Source organism: Trematomus bernacchii, unplaced genomic scaffold (genome assembly GCF_902827165.1).
Source record: "Trematomus bernacchii unplaced genomic scaffold, fTreBer1.1, whole genome shotgun sequence".
Classification (NCBI taxonomy): domain Eukaryota; kingdom Metazoa; phylum Chordata; class Actinopteri; order Perciformes; family Nototheniidae; genus Trematomus; species Trematomus bernacchii.
Window position 1 is genome coordinate 126,505 of NW_022987827.1, and position 15,055 is coordinate 141,559.

General features: G+C 41.7%; 2 gene segments (V, D, J or C); both read left to right on the forward strand.

Moving 5' to 3' along the window:
• Positions 1-2,656: 2,656 nt before the first annotated feature.
• On the forward strand, positions 2,657-8,491 carry LOC117499361. The segment is given in 3 exon segments: positions 2,657-2,772; positions 2,855-3,161; positions 8,488-8,491. Coding segments are annotated over 3 exon segments (348 nt in total).
• Positions 8,492-8,638: 147 nt separating this feature from the next.
• Positions 8,639-14,767, forward strand: LOC117499368. The segment is given in 7 exon segments: positions 8,639-8,799; positions 10,414-10,459; positions 11,595-11,664; positions 13,390-13,694; positions 13,903-13,926; positions 14,008-14,114; positions 14,593-14,767. Coding segments are annotated over 7 exon segments (663 nt in total).
• The last annotated feature ends 288 nt before the right edge of the window (positions 14,768-15,055 follow it).

The following is a 15,055-nucleotide window of genomic DNA, read 5'->3' on the forward strand; positions in this document are numbered from 1 at the left end:
TAAGAAGCTACAGGGACGTTAATCTACGTCGGTAATATTAACTTTGTTTAATACAACATTTACGGTACAAGATTTAATCATACAGCCCATGTAGTATAATATTTTACAAATGATGAATTACAGCAAACATGTGCAATATATCCATTATTACAGCTCCGTGGGCTGGCAGTAAGGCGATATGGGTCCGTTCTTATTGTGCATCCATGGGTAAAGATAAACTCATGTAGTGCTGAACACGTAACATGAACGTGCCGGGCGGCGCGGTCCCGTGGGTTAGATGCGCGTTCATAATGCAAAGGGAAATAACTCACAGAATAACATTATTAGCACATTTTTACAACTTGAGGAACGAATGTTTTTAATAAGGGCTATACAAGTGTTTATACTGGGTAGTTTATTTAGTTTAAAAAAATTATCCAACGATTTACAGACCACTCTTTCCCCATGTAAGTCAATGGGAAAAAGTGTTTCTGGGCCTGGCAACCAAAAGGAAGTGTAGTACCGCCGTTTGGCCAGCACAATATTTTCATCTGAGTCCGGCGCACTTCCTGGGGGCTTGGTTACGTCTGGTTTTACTTCCTGTCTCTGTGTTTCCCTCCTGGTCGATCACCTGACTGTGTTCACCTGAGTTTCTCTGCCCTCCCCACCTGTGTCTCATCCTTGTGATTAGTCCTGTTTATTTGAGTTTACATTATTGGAGTTTCACAGGTGTTAGTTCATAAGAGGTCTAACTACAGTGGCCAACAGAAAGGATGCAGATATAGAAACACAAATGTTCCACATGAAGAATCATCCTCAGCAACTTGACAACACATGCAGCATTTAGAAACGTGTGGCAGTGATAAACATGTATTTTCTTCTGCCTGAAAGCACTTGATTGTCAGCGTATCAGACATCCTGCCTTTGACGTTAAACCTTCTTCTTCCTCACGAGATGCAACACATCACTTCCACTTCCTGCTGAACACACAGAGGAGAGTCTTCAACATGCACTGCGCTTATATTGTGATAATTATCCCACTCCTCTGGGTCAAAGGTGGGTTATTCATTTCTGCTTCAACACTTTAAAGTTGATCATAGATGAAATGACACTCATGATGTTTGTCTCCCAGCTGCAGGAGTGTCTCCAGATGTGTTTCAGACTCCAGCTGTGGTTCTGACGGAGGAACACGCTGAGGCGAAGCTGAGCTGCAGACACAGCATCAACGGCTTCGACTCCATCCTGTGGTTCCTCCGGCCTCCAGGGGAAACCTCTCTGCAGCTGATCGGCTTCACCAGATACACTAAAGTCCAAGTGGTTGAGAAGCCTTTCCAGGGTTTCTTTAACATGAGTGGAGACGGGGAGACAGAGGCTTTCCTTCATGTCCTCCGCCTGAGGCGTCCCTCACACAGCGGGCATTACTTCTGTGCAGCCTATAGTCGCACCTCGATACAAACCCACAAAGTCCCCGACAAAAACATTAGTGTGACTGTGAAAACCTGCAGAAACCACACGCAGGAAGTCAGATAACAGGGGGGGGGGGGGGGGGATAGATAGACATTTAGAGGCCCTCTTCCTCTCCTGTAGTGTATTCTATAGGTGTTAGTGCATGTCTTAAAAACTCTCACACATGATGTAGAAAACCCCAATTTAAAAGCACACACTGATAAGGCTTACGGTACGTCCACACGGTTCCGTCACGTTGAAGCATGCCGGTGGGCGTGTCTGGTGCGCAACCAACAACCAATCACATTAATCTCCCGCCCCGGACACACAAGCACACAGTTTGATTGGCTAGAGCTTGTACTGGCATATGATTTGATTGGCTGGCGCTTCCGTCGACGCTTGATAAGTTGAACTTTTCTGAACTTTCAGTGCGAGCCCCGGAGGCAAAGCCACGCGACGAAACCACAATGCAGTTCGGCAAAGCTTGCCGTCACCCCATTCAAAGTGAATGGGAAGCGTCTCCGTTGAAGCACGCGACGGAACCGTGTGGACGTACCGTTATAGGTGCTTTGCAAGATTACTTAGATAATGACAGGAAGATAGACAGATATTTAGAGGCCCTCTTCCTCTCCTGTAGTCTATAGGTGTTAGTGCATGTAAATGGTCTGCAGAGGCGAAAAAAACCTCCAGAGAGAGTTTCTCTTATTTTTCTCCGGCCCACTTAACGTGATTTATTCTGAGTTGAGAAACGCAGATAGATATGTTGGAAGTCTCTCTCTCTGTCTATATTAAGAGACGGCGCTCTTTAGCATTATCTAATCCGACTTTATTTATATAGCACATTTAAAAACAACAAAGCTGACCAAAGTGCTGTACATCAATAAATATCTAAAAAGCACTATGAATACATTTAGACAAAACCAAGACAATAAAAGCATACTCATAAACACTCTCATACTTGATGTAGAAACAATATCAAACACAAAATAATGCAAAACCCCAATTGAAAAGCACAGACTGATAAGAATTAGCCGCAGCGTGCAGGTGAACAGGAAACAGGAAGTGACACCACAGAGGATCAGACATCACATGTCACTTGTTAGACGCTTTTATCCAAAGCGACTTACATACTCAATACTGTGGGCAATCCACACAGGAGCAATTTGGGGTGAAGTGTCTCAGGGACACAACGACATGCTGACTGCAGTGGGGTTTGAACCTGTGACCCCCTGATCCCAACACCAAGGCTCTATCCACTGCGCCACACGCCTCCTCCAGACATCTCTTCTAACGACTGTCAGTCAGAGAAGATGGAGCTCCTCTCTCTGGCTCTGCTACTCTGCTTCAGTAAGAACATCTCCCCGAGCTGAAGTGCACCTTTCTTTACAAATAAAACATTTCTTTATAGTATTGTTCCCTCTATGTCCAGCTCTCTGCAGCTGTACTCTCCTCCAGCAGCCTCAGTTTGCTGTGGTGCGTGACGGAGACTCTGCGGCGCTGCAGTGTGATCAGGACGATGCAGATTACACCCGTATGTTCTGGTACCGACAGGGAGCTGAGGGGCGTCTCCAGCTGGTGGTCTACTCTCTGAATACAGGCCTCACGGACCTCGAAGACCCCTTTAAGTCCTCCAGGTTCTCCATGAGCCGGCCCACGGTGCTCAGCTCCTCTCTGAACATCCAGAGGGTGGAGGCTGCCGACTCAGACCTTTACCTCTGTGCTGCCAGCCTCCCACCGTGCTGCACACACACTCTGAGGACACACAACAACTACACGCACACTCTGAGGACACACAACAACTACACGCACACTCTGAGGACACACAACAACTACACGCACACTCTGAGGACACACAACAACTGCACGCACACTCTGAGGACACACAACAACTACACACACACTCTGAGGACACACAACAACTGCACACACACTCTGAGGACACACAACAACTACACACACACTCTGAGGACACACAACAACTACACGCACACTCTGAGGACACACAACAACTACACGCACACTCTGAGGACACACAACAACTACACGCACACTCTGAGGACACACAACTACACGCACACTCTGAGACACACAACTGCACGCACACTCTGAGGACACACAACAACTACACACACACTCTGAGGACACACAACAACTGCACACACACTCTGAGGACACACAACAACTGCACACACACTCTGAGGACACACAACAACTACACACACACTCTGAGGACACACAACAACTACACACACACTCTGAGGACACACAACAACTACACACACACTCTGACAACAACTACAGCTGCACACAAAGACCCCCTTCACGCCAGCAACAAACTGTTCTGGTACTGCAGCATCAGGTCTAAAACCTACATATCATATTCTATTTACATGTATATAGACTTCTTGCACTATTTTTTTATTTTATTATATATGTTGCATTGTTGGAGGAGCTCAGAGGCCTGTACTACGAAGCTGGTTCAACCTAACCTGGATATGTTTGAGTTAGCCGGTTGGCCCAATCCAAAACATACGCGCTCTCGCTAAGCTGAACTACGATGCTGGTTATCAAGTGGATCGCTCAAGCCAGCCGTGTCCTATCTAGTTAGGTGCGCATTCACATGAAAGGGGTGGTATTTGGAGCATTCGACCAATCTCAAACATGGACAAGCGTACTGACAGCGCAGCGTCATACTTCCTGAATGAAAAGTGAACTTTAATATTAGTCAAATATGAAGAAGTTAAACTTTAAACATCCATGACTTAAACACTTTATCCAGGATCAAAGCCACATAGCTGCACCTGCAAGGTGAATACAGCTGGTAACAGAAAAAGTGTTTGAATGCGTACATTAACAGGTTTATGATATCACTGCCCCGTCTAAGGGTGCATTCACACCAGCCTTTTATAGTCCGGTTGAATCGAACCCTGGTGCGTTTAGCCGCTTGGTGCGGTTCATTTGGGTCGGTGTGAACACAGTCCGAGACCTCTTAAGTGAATTAAACAACCGGACTCTGGTCCGCTAAAATAGGTGGTCTCGGAACGCTTGCTTGCGAACTCTGGAGCGGTTCATTGCTGGTGTGAACGCAATCCGCACCAAAACATAGGAAGCGTAGTATTTACGTGTCACAAGAACGCGGGTGTCTTCATTTCTTTAGTGAAAGAGTGAAGCAGAATGAAGTGTTGAACAGTGTCGTGTAAAGTAAAAACAACTATCAAACAAAAAACTATACATAAAAGTCAGAGCCACCTGCCGTCGGTGAAACCCCCTCCTTACTGCAGAACGTCTCTCATTATATGTGTTATAATGTTTTTTAACGGACGTTGTCTGATTATATAATCATATGCGCCGTCTGCTAGAGTCTGTTGATCTCCAGATGAACAGCAGCATGAGAATAACCTGCCGATGCTCCATGGCCGAGGCTCCGGTAGAAATTGCCGGGATTTGCGTTTTTACCCCCTTAATGTCTGACCAATGGTTGAACAGCATTTCCGTGCACATGACTTGTGTTTAAAGTTTATAGTCCGTTTGAGTTTTGCCCGTGTGAACGCAAACCGAACCTTCTGAAAAATGAAACAATGTAACAAACTGTCGTGTGGTGCGCAGCAGAGAAGAGGACGGATGTGAATGCAGACACGATCTGACTTTAATTACATTTGACTCGAGTGTTTCGTCAACTTAATGTGTTGCTTAAAATAATACTTCTGCATCCAGTATGTGACACTGTGAGTGTTGCACGGCCAGATACGGCTCAGCTGACTCAGATAAGGAGATATATGATACATTATGATGTGATATGATATGAATGATAATGGGACACATCGACGTCTGCACTCACAGTGGACTGTACTTAATGTTACTCTGATCCGGTTACTTATGTTGTGGCAGATATTTAACTAAAGGTGGGGTAGGTAAGTTTGAGAAACCGGCTCGAGATACACTTTTTGTTATATTCCATGGAATGCTCTTAACATCCAGATAGCAATGAATATCTGAAGTGCTTTGACAAAAAATCCATAAATAAATATCATCTGTGGAAGCTGTAGTACTGTAAAAAGTACGACCAATCATCTGAGCCGGCCCGGCTAAAATAACTGGATGGCCTACCTGCCTGTCAGCCTTCCATCTGTGCACAAACTTATCTCGTGCCCTCATTGGTCATGTGCGCGTTCGTGTGTGTTGGAGGAGGGGCTCTATACACTTTTACTGAATTGTGCCTGAATGCACCTTAAAGGGCCCATGTCATGGCCATTTCCACTGATCATAATTCCATTGTTGAGGTATACTAAAATAGATTTATACTGTGCAATTTTCCAAACTCACATTGGTTTCGCATACAGCATCTCTGTCAAGTATGTGTATTCAGCAGTATTCACTCTCTCCACTAAACGACTCGTTGGAGCTCTTGCCCCCCCCTCCCTGTGAGCCTAGTGTGCTCCGATTGGTCAGCTCGGCCAATCTGTTCTGATTAGTCAACCACCAGAGAGGCTCCGCCCATGTCTAACAGTGCTTTTTTCGGCTCGCTCTCGGAACATCAGTCTTATAATGGCGTCGGTACAGCCGTATATTTTATACGCTAACTAACCGAACTGTACCTACAACTGTTGTTATAGAAGAATAAGTTATTTTTACCTGTAATAAACTACTACTGTTTGATGAGAAATCAAATCATGGTTTGCTATATATGAATGATATGTTATAGGAGCAAATAATTCAGGGAAGAAATGATAGGCCTACTAAGTATTTCCATTAAACTTTATTTTTAGAAATGTACAAAATGAACATAAATATACATATATACACGGTATCTCATCCATTCCTCCCCGTTGTCGGCATCTTGCCTATCGCAGCCGGGGCTTTTTAGGATGAGGCCTCAGTGTGGTAGTCCCGTCATGTATTGTCCGCCAGGATCTGGCTGGACGAAATCAAATGCAAATCACAAAATATTAGAGAAACTTAGTTGTTTTAGATTCGTTTGTAGTAGTTGTGGTAGGAGTGTGGATCTATCTAATCCATCTATCTAATCAACACAGTAAGCTTGCCAGCTAATATGCTAACCTAGCTTTCTTGTTTACCTTGGTAGCAAACACGATATGAACGTTAGCTCGGAGGAACGGCAACTATAATGGAGTGTAATAAAACTACTATGAACAAAAGCTAGTGGTTCATATTAGGCTAGCAATAACGTGTTTATAATTGCAATCTTATACGGGTAGTCTGCTACGTTCGGTCATTCATTGTAACTGGCATGAATACAATGTTTCCCGCTAGCATGTATAGCTAGCCTCGTTAGCTATACATGCTATCAGCGTAGCTCGGAGGAAAGCCAACTGTAATGTACTGACCGTACGGTAAATCACCCGGAGTATACTGTCTATGAGTATTTGGTGTGTGAATGCAGACATTCTCCTGCTATGAGATACATGTATGTAAGGCCATCTGCTGATATTAGAGTTGATATGGAAACGCTAGCAACTTAGTTAGCACAGTTAGCACTGGCTTAGCAGTCCGAAACATGTTTACACATTTAAACAGTCGTGGTAGATACCTTGTTTGATAAATACACAAATAACAATGCAAACTTACAGGTTGTGTACCCGAATCTTCCCCTGCTCCAAACGGTCCAAACAAACGAATAGCATCGTCCATCAGTTTCAAATGCTGTGCATATCCGGCCTCAAACTGGGCAATGTTTTGGAAGCTTTCGTCTGTGAAATGCCGGTTCTTCGAACCTCTGAAGGAACAGTGTTAAACAGAAATTTCAACCACTGACTTCGTCGTGGTTCTTCCGTCGGTAGGACAAACAGCTCAGATTTCTCCTCACATTTCAGGAAACCTTGGCATTGGCATGACTGGATCGATTGTGAACTGAACCAGAGCTTCCAACAGTAAATGTTAGGCTGACATCAGGCCGTACCCGGAACTAAATGGAAGACTCAAATGGGCAGTGACGTATCTCCAACGAGGCGTTTTGGGGAGGTATTTTCTGTGTTAGAGTTTTACTCGCTACAGGGTGTAGAAAGAGCAATTCATTGCTCACAGTAAAACAAACGGTGAAATACATATAGAGGAATTCATATCAAATCAGCGCATTAGTAACTTACTCTTACATAACCGCTGGGTTATAAAGTAGTAGAGAATAGTTTTAACGGAGGTATTTTACCGCACAACATGCACGGCAGGAGAGCCTCTGAGCCCCGCGGCCGCATCACGGTGCCCGGGCCAACGCTTAGAGCGGCATAGGGGAACAGTTTGCGGAGTTGATTCTTAATACATAGCCTACTCTTAACTTAACCACTTTTAACAGAATTGCGTCGGTAAGCACTTGATGCAAACTTTGCCCAACACCATTTGCGCGAAAAAATAGACTACATGAGCAGGACAGGGCTGAGTCTAACTTTAACAGCAGTAATGGCGCTGGCATGCATTCAAATGTCGATGTTTCGTTCAAAACAGTGAATACAAGAAAAGTAAATAACTTGCTAGTTAAAAAGCAGTAATTAATAACTCAGGTGGCATGCTTACTTGTTTTACGATGGTTTGAGGAGGATCCAACGCAAACACGTGTCCAACTGCTGAAGAATCGCTGCAAAGAGGAACAGGAAGTCTCACACCGCGGTATTCTCGATTGAGGGCGTGGCATGACCGTGGCGTTGACAAAAGCATTTTTATTACGTTTTCCAAAACGTATACGAAAGTTCAGAAAATGTGATATTCATTTACAAATGAATGAGTTCTTAAAACATGTTCTCACAACGCATGTCTCAGATCATTACTCTAGTTTGGTTTATTGTAATTTATACAATTTTAAGCCACTGCAAGACCTAAACTATTGGTTTCTAAGCAGAAAGCGTGTCGATAAGCAACAATAAACACTTTCTTAGCATCTATTATACTGTAAAGACTTCTGCAAAGCTTACATTAATCCAAAGTGCAGGGATTCAGATCATTACTGTAGTTTGGTTTTATGTCATTTACACCATTTTTAGATGCTTTTACACCAAAACTATTGGTTTTTAAAGCTCATTTTAAGTCTTCGTGATTCCCTCTTATCACTGAAAGCTGAAGCAGAATGCATTTATTGGGTGTAAGAAACCCACAAATCCTCGTCACTGCAATAAAGATCTTTTTTAAACTGGGTGGGATGAAGAGACCAGTAGCGATGTCACTTCCTGTGTGCAGACTCTGAACAAAGTCAGTTCCTCTTCCTGCTTTCTGCTTCTTTTCTTAGCAGAGACTGAAATAGCGGCTTCATGTCGGAGCTGCAGACACAAAGATGGAGGCTGAGATATGGAGGAGGAATATCTCGGGGGGGGAGGAAAGAAAGAGAAGTCAGGTTTTTGTGTAACGCTGTTTCACTGTGAGGACAGGGGGCACGGTGATGCATCCCAGCGGAGACGCCGTACAAAAAGCTCTGACAGCAAACTGAAGCAACGTTTCAATGTGGAAACGTGTTGGGAAGGAAAGCAAACACACCAAGATAGCAGAATCTGGGGTTTTTGGACAAGAAAACGAGCAAAATTACAACATTTAATGCCGTTATTCTTGCAAATACTGCAGAAATATGATAGATTGCTTGGTTTCAATGCACCAGTGATTGGGATGAAACACAATTAGCAGAAGATGGGTTTTTCTCCACTCTTCTTAAAGAAAAATGAGCAAAATTACAACATTTAATGCCGTTTTTTGTACAAATACTGCAGAAATATCAAAGATTGTTGGGTTTCAATGCACCAGTGATTAGGACGTTTTGTTCCTTTCTGGTCGAGGATGCTCTCAGAGTGACTCTGCAGCTGAAGCTCACTTCGGACCAGGGACTAAACTCACTGTTCTGGGTAAGTTGGTGATTTTCACAACTTCAATTCATCACAAATGAGGTTTATATCGTCAGAAATTGAAGGAAGAACTGTCTGCCTACCTAGCAGTCGGATAACTCTGACTAAATCTAAACCTAACCTCGTTAACACAACAGTTTGAGACGCTGGTTGATATTAACTTTAGGGTTTTGGAAATGTCTTAGAAGCATTTCAGATCATGCAAACGCTCTTCTATGAAAGTAGAAAGCAACAGTTGCTCCGAAAGTTGCCAAATTGACAAGAAAGTGGTAATACTTATACAGATTTAAGACGGGTTCAATTTCACAAAGCACATTTCAGAACATGCAAAAGGTCCAGAGATAATTTGGTGGAGAAAGAAAGAGGAGATGCATGTTGACGGACTGTTTTAGGAAACAACGAGTCAAGAACTGTTGGATAAGTTCTGTTTTCTTTTCCAATCGGCCTTTTGTATTCCTCATCTTCTTGGTGAGTAAGAAACCAGATTTTCCTCCAAAGAATCCACCTGTAAAGCAGAATATACTCTACAGTGTGTGTGGGATCCTTGCAGTTCCTTAAGCTGTTCTGAGGACAGCCATGTGTGTCTTAAAACCCAATCAAATGCTGAATAACGGTTGGATAAGTTCTGGTTCCTTCAGCTTTGTGGTCCTAGTCCGATGGTTTTTGATATCAAGCATGTTCGCTGTGCTCATTACGAAGCTTATTTCAGCACGGGCACAAAAGTGACTGTTCTTGATGAGAAACCAGCTGTTCTACTTAATAATCCACCTGGAAAGCAGAATACAGGTACAGAAGATCCTTGCAGTGCTTTAAGCCCAATCAAACACTGAATAACAAGGATGTTGTTTTAGGGAAATAAAGGGAACTATGTAATTAATATCATATGTTTTGTTGGGATCTGATCCCATGTAAAGACACTCCAAAGTCTGACAGACATTAAGGACTAAGTGCTATCAGAATGACTTAAATCATCATTAAAATGTCTTGAATATCACGTGTTGTGGATTAAAAACGTGACCTCTATCTGAACGGGTCGACTCATTATAACGTACGACCAAAGCCTTACTAAAGTCAGAGTGTGTGAAGGTGGAGGAAAGGCGTAGAGCATCTCTTTCTCTCAGCGTTTTGTGTCGGTGTTTGAGCTCCGTGTTCATTGGCCGCGGCTCAGTTTGGAGCTGGAACTAAAGTCATCGTGTTGGGTAAGAAAAGGAGAAACACACATTTAAATTAAGTGTCTTTAGATGAGGGGTAGTGGGCTAAAATGTGGGGGATTTTATTAACATAACGTATTCCAGCTTGATATGGTAAGAGACAGAAGTTATTTGAGTTTCACTCGTTCAGGGTTTTTGCGTCCGAGTTGGCTCTTTATTATTGCTCTCCTGCAGACACAACATTACAGACAGGAACTTCAAGTAAGCATTAAGGTAAGGTAAAACAATATGTAAAATATAAACAGATAATGTATGACCCAAAGTAAGCTGGGTAATATTTACCAGGTATGGATTGAAGGTGTCCCATTGTTCTCTGAAACTGGCGTTAAAAATGTTTCGAAAATGTGTAAAAATGCATGAAATTGGATGAAATTTGAATAATAGTCAAAGTTGAACCAGGTGGTTTCTATACAGTATTTGTGTGTAAATGTTACCATGCTTGTCGTTTGCTAATGGCAGAATACTGACAGCTACGGTCATATATGTATATATGTATAACTCATATCCGAAGTGATATTGTCTTTATTAACTTTGAAGTTGCAGAGAATAACGGGACTGTCTTTACAAAGAAATACATGCACCTCAACATCTCTGGTAGAAAATAAGCAGATTTATACATAAAGCAGGTGAACATTAAGAAGCAGTAAGGGTGGGGGGTTTTACCCTGTAAAGTGTCTTTGAGTACCTTAAAGAAGCTCTTAATTCAAATGCAATATAAACATTATTATTGATAATATCAATTTGGGCGGTGGTGGCAAAGTGGCTTAGCAACTGGAAGGTCACCGGTTCAACTCCCGGAAGGACCAAGTGCTACCGAGGTGTCCCTGAGCAAGGCACTGCTCCTAACACTAGGATGGGTCAAATGCAGAATGTACATTTCCCCTCTGTGGGACCATTAAGGGTACATCAAATAAAACAATAACAAATAAAAAGATAACTATTATAGATTGCAAAACGGTGTACATTGCATTAAAAAAAATGGTCTAACATTTATTTTTCTCTTTGCTTCTACTTGCTCTTCTAAATACTGCACATATCTAATTATCTTAATATTGTCATATTTTTGTTTTTTGTAGTTTTTGCAATATGTTTTACATTTCTAATTGTGTTCCTCCCCTCTCAGATCCTAATCGCACCGTCACGCCCCCCGCGGTGAGAGTGTTTCCCCCCTCAGAGAGAGAGTGTGAGGACAGGTGTACGACCAGGTAGATGGCAAAAGTACACACATCCTTTCCTCAAGTAGAAGTACAGATACTGGTGTTTAAAAATACTCTGGTGAAAGTATAAGTACTGACTAAACTTCTTTACTCAAGTAAAAGTAAAGAGGGCTTTGAAGTGTACTTCAGTAAAAAGTACCCATAACTAGCAGCTGTTTTAAAGAGTACCTGACCTCCCTTTATATTAATAGAACAATAATGTCATTGTTAGCTAATGAATGTTTCCATGCTGAACAACGGCAACATGACAACGTTTTCATTGGTCCCTCTTCTTTAGAGAAGACCAGGAAATGATGGATACACGGATCGTGTTCAAATCAATAGGCACGCAATGACTCTAAATAATAATGATCACGCCACCAAACACACATTCAAACTAAAGGAACCAGCCTGTTTGGGAAATGTGAGAAGTAGAAAGTACAGGTATTTGGGTTCAACATGTAAGAAGTAGAAAGTACAGGTATTTGTGTTCAACATGTTAGAAGTAGAAAGTACAGGTATTTGGGTTCAACATGTTAGAAGTAGAAAGTACAGGTATTTGGGTTCAACATGTTAGAAGTAGAAAGTACAGGTATTTGGGTTCAACATGTTAGAAGTAGAAAGTACAGGTATTTGGGTTCAACATGTAAGAAGTAGAAAGTACAGGTATTTGTGTTCAACATGTAAGAAGTAGAAAGTACAGGTATTTGGGTTCAACATGTAAGAAGTAGAAAGTACAGGTATTTGGGTTCAACATGTAAGAAGTAGAAAGTACAGGTATTTGTGTTCAACATGTAAGAAGTAGAAAGTACAGGTATTTGTGTTCAACATGTAAGAAGTAGAAAGTACAGGTATTTGGGTTCAACATGTAAGAAGTAGAAAGTACAGGTATTTGGGTTCAACATGTAAGAAGTAGAAAGTACAGGTATTTGGGTTCAACATGTAAGAAGTAGAAAGTACAGGTATTTGGGTTCAACATGTAAGAAGTAGAAAGTACAGGTATTTGGGTTCAACATGTAAGAAGTAGAAAGTACAGGTATTTGGGTTCAACATGTAAGAAGTAGAAAGTACAGGTATTTGGGTTCAACATGTAAGAAGTAGAAAGTACAGGTATTTGTGTTCAACATGTAAGAAGTAGAAAGTACAGGTATTTGGGTTCAACATGTAAGAAGTAGAAAGTACAGGTATTTGGGTTCAACATGTGAGAAGTAGAAAGTACAGGTATTTGTGTTCAACATGTAAGAAGTAGAAAGTACAGGTATTTGGGTTCAACATGTAAGAAGTAGAAAGTACAGGTATTTGGGTTCAACATGTAAGAAGTAGAAAGTACAGGTATTTGAGTTCAACATGTAAGAAGTAGAAAGTACAGGTATTTGTGTTCAACATGTAAGAAGTAGAAAGTACAGGTATTTGTGTTCAACATGTAAGAAGTAGAAAGTTCAGGTATTTGTGTTCAACATGTAACAAGTAGAAAGTACAGGTATTTGTGTTCAACATGTAAGAAGTAGAAAGTACAGGTATTTGTGTTCAACATGTAAGAAGTAGAAAGTACAGGTATTTGTGTTCAACATGTAAGAAGTAGAAAGTACAGGTATTTGGGTTCAACATGTAAGAAGTCAAAGTAAAAAGTCATCAGAAAAATAAGTAGTGGAGTAAAGTACTGATAGCAGAAACATGTACTTAAGTACAATAACAAAGTATTTGTACTCCACTACTTCCCAGCTCTGAAACCAGGTGTGAAGTCGAGAGGAAGAGGAGGAGGAAGAGGAAGACGTTGGTGTGTGTGGCGTCTGGTTTCTACCCGGATACGGTGACTCTGTCCTGGTTGGTCGACGGGTATAATGTGACGGATGGCGTGGCGACCGACAGTGATGCATTGTGGGACGGAGAACACTTCAGCACCAGCAGCCGGCTGACGGTGCTGCTCTCTGATTGGTTCTCCCCGGAGAGGACGTTCACCTGCAGCGTCAGCTTCTGCCGCGGGAATCGAACCGAGGAGCGAGCACACACCGTGGGGGGGGAGGAAGGTCGGTCCTCTAAAACATGGGCAATAAAAAGATAAAAAATAATTACAAATATTAAATGAAAACAACAATTTGAAATAAAAGTGTGCAATATAATAAATAATACAAATAAAATGGAATAATATTTTTTATATAAACATAAAAAAAATTGCAATAAAAAAGATCAAATACAATTCAAATATCTAAATATGTTGTGTTTGTGTGTCTGCAGGACCCGGAGCTGCAGCGCTGAGAGGTGAGGACACTTTCTGTTCCAGTTTTTATTCATTTAAACTTTGAGGGTCTCTTCACCAGTATTATTTGTAATGTTCTCCAGAGAGATATCTGAGGGTCTCTCACGGCGCTCGGCTGTTCTACATTCTCCTGATCCTGAAGAGCTGCGGGTTCTCCGGGTTCCTGATGGTTCTGATGCTGAGGCTGCAGGTATACGTTAGCATCTTGTGCTTTATTTCAGCACTAATCAATGCATGCAGTTTAAGAAACCCCCGATCAGCCATGCAATACGTCACGTTACACAACAAGACACAGTAATCAATAATAATTAGATTTAATAAAAGGCTGCAGCACACAAGGAGCATTTAAAGACTTCTGTAGTTTAATGAACCCTCTTTTGTGCGTACTGTAAGACGGCTAAAAAATGTTTATTTTTGCACAAAGTGAGTGAATAATATGAGCTTTTTTAAAACAAACAAGTCCTATATTTAATCTCTCTGTGTTTACTGATAGCTTTTAATATTATTTACCAGGAGTTTATGTCTCTTATAACTGCTTTACATGTAACTAACAGAGTGCATGTGAGGAAGGGGCTTCAGTGAAGTATCTGGAGGTGTTGAAACTTTCATAAAGATATAACTATATATATTTGTTTTTAGTAAATGTGTGTCTTCTCTCCTCGGCTCAGGTCTGCTCTGGGAAACATCAGGACTGACATCTGACCAGAGCTTCTTCTCAAATGAAAGCTTCTTCACTTAAAACCATTTCATATCCAGAGCTGATGAATACCTAACAATGCTCTATGATTCTTTAGAAGTGCTTATGCTGAATTATAATCTCAATAAAGTTTTTCTGAAGATATTTACTGTGTGTTTTTCTTCATTATTACCTTTACATGTTGAAATGAAACGGACACAGCAGACAGGAAGTCACATGTTAATCACATGATACATGTTTAACCGTTATCTTGTACTCGTTATAATGTGGGTTTCCGCCCCTAAAGGAGGACAGGAAGCTCTGCGTCTCAAACTGACTGCAGCATTTTTATCATCGTGCTTCATTTCTGAGAATTGAAGCGTTCCTCTTCACCGCTCACAGGAAGAGGCTCGTCTCAGTATTGTTCCTGTTGTGTCAAACTCTATTTCATCGCA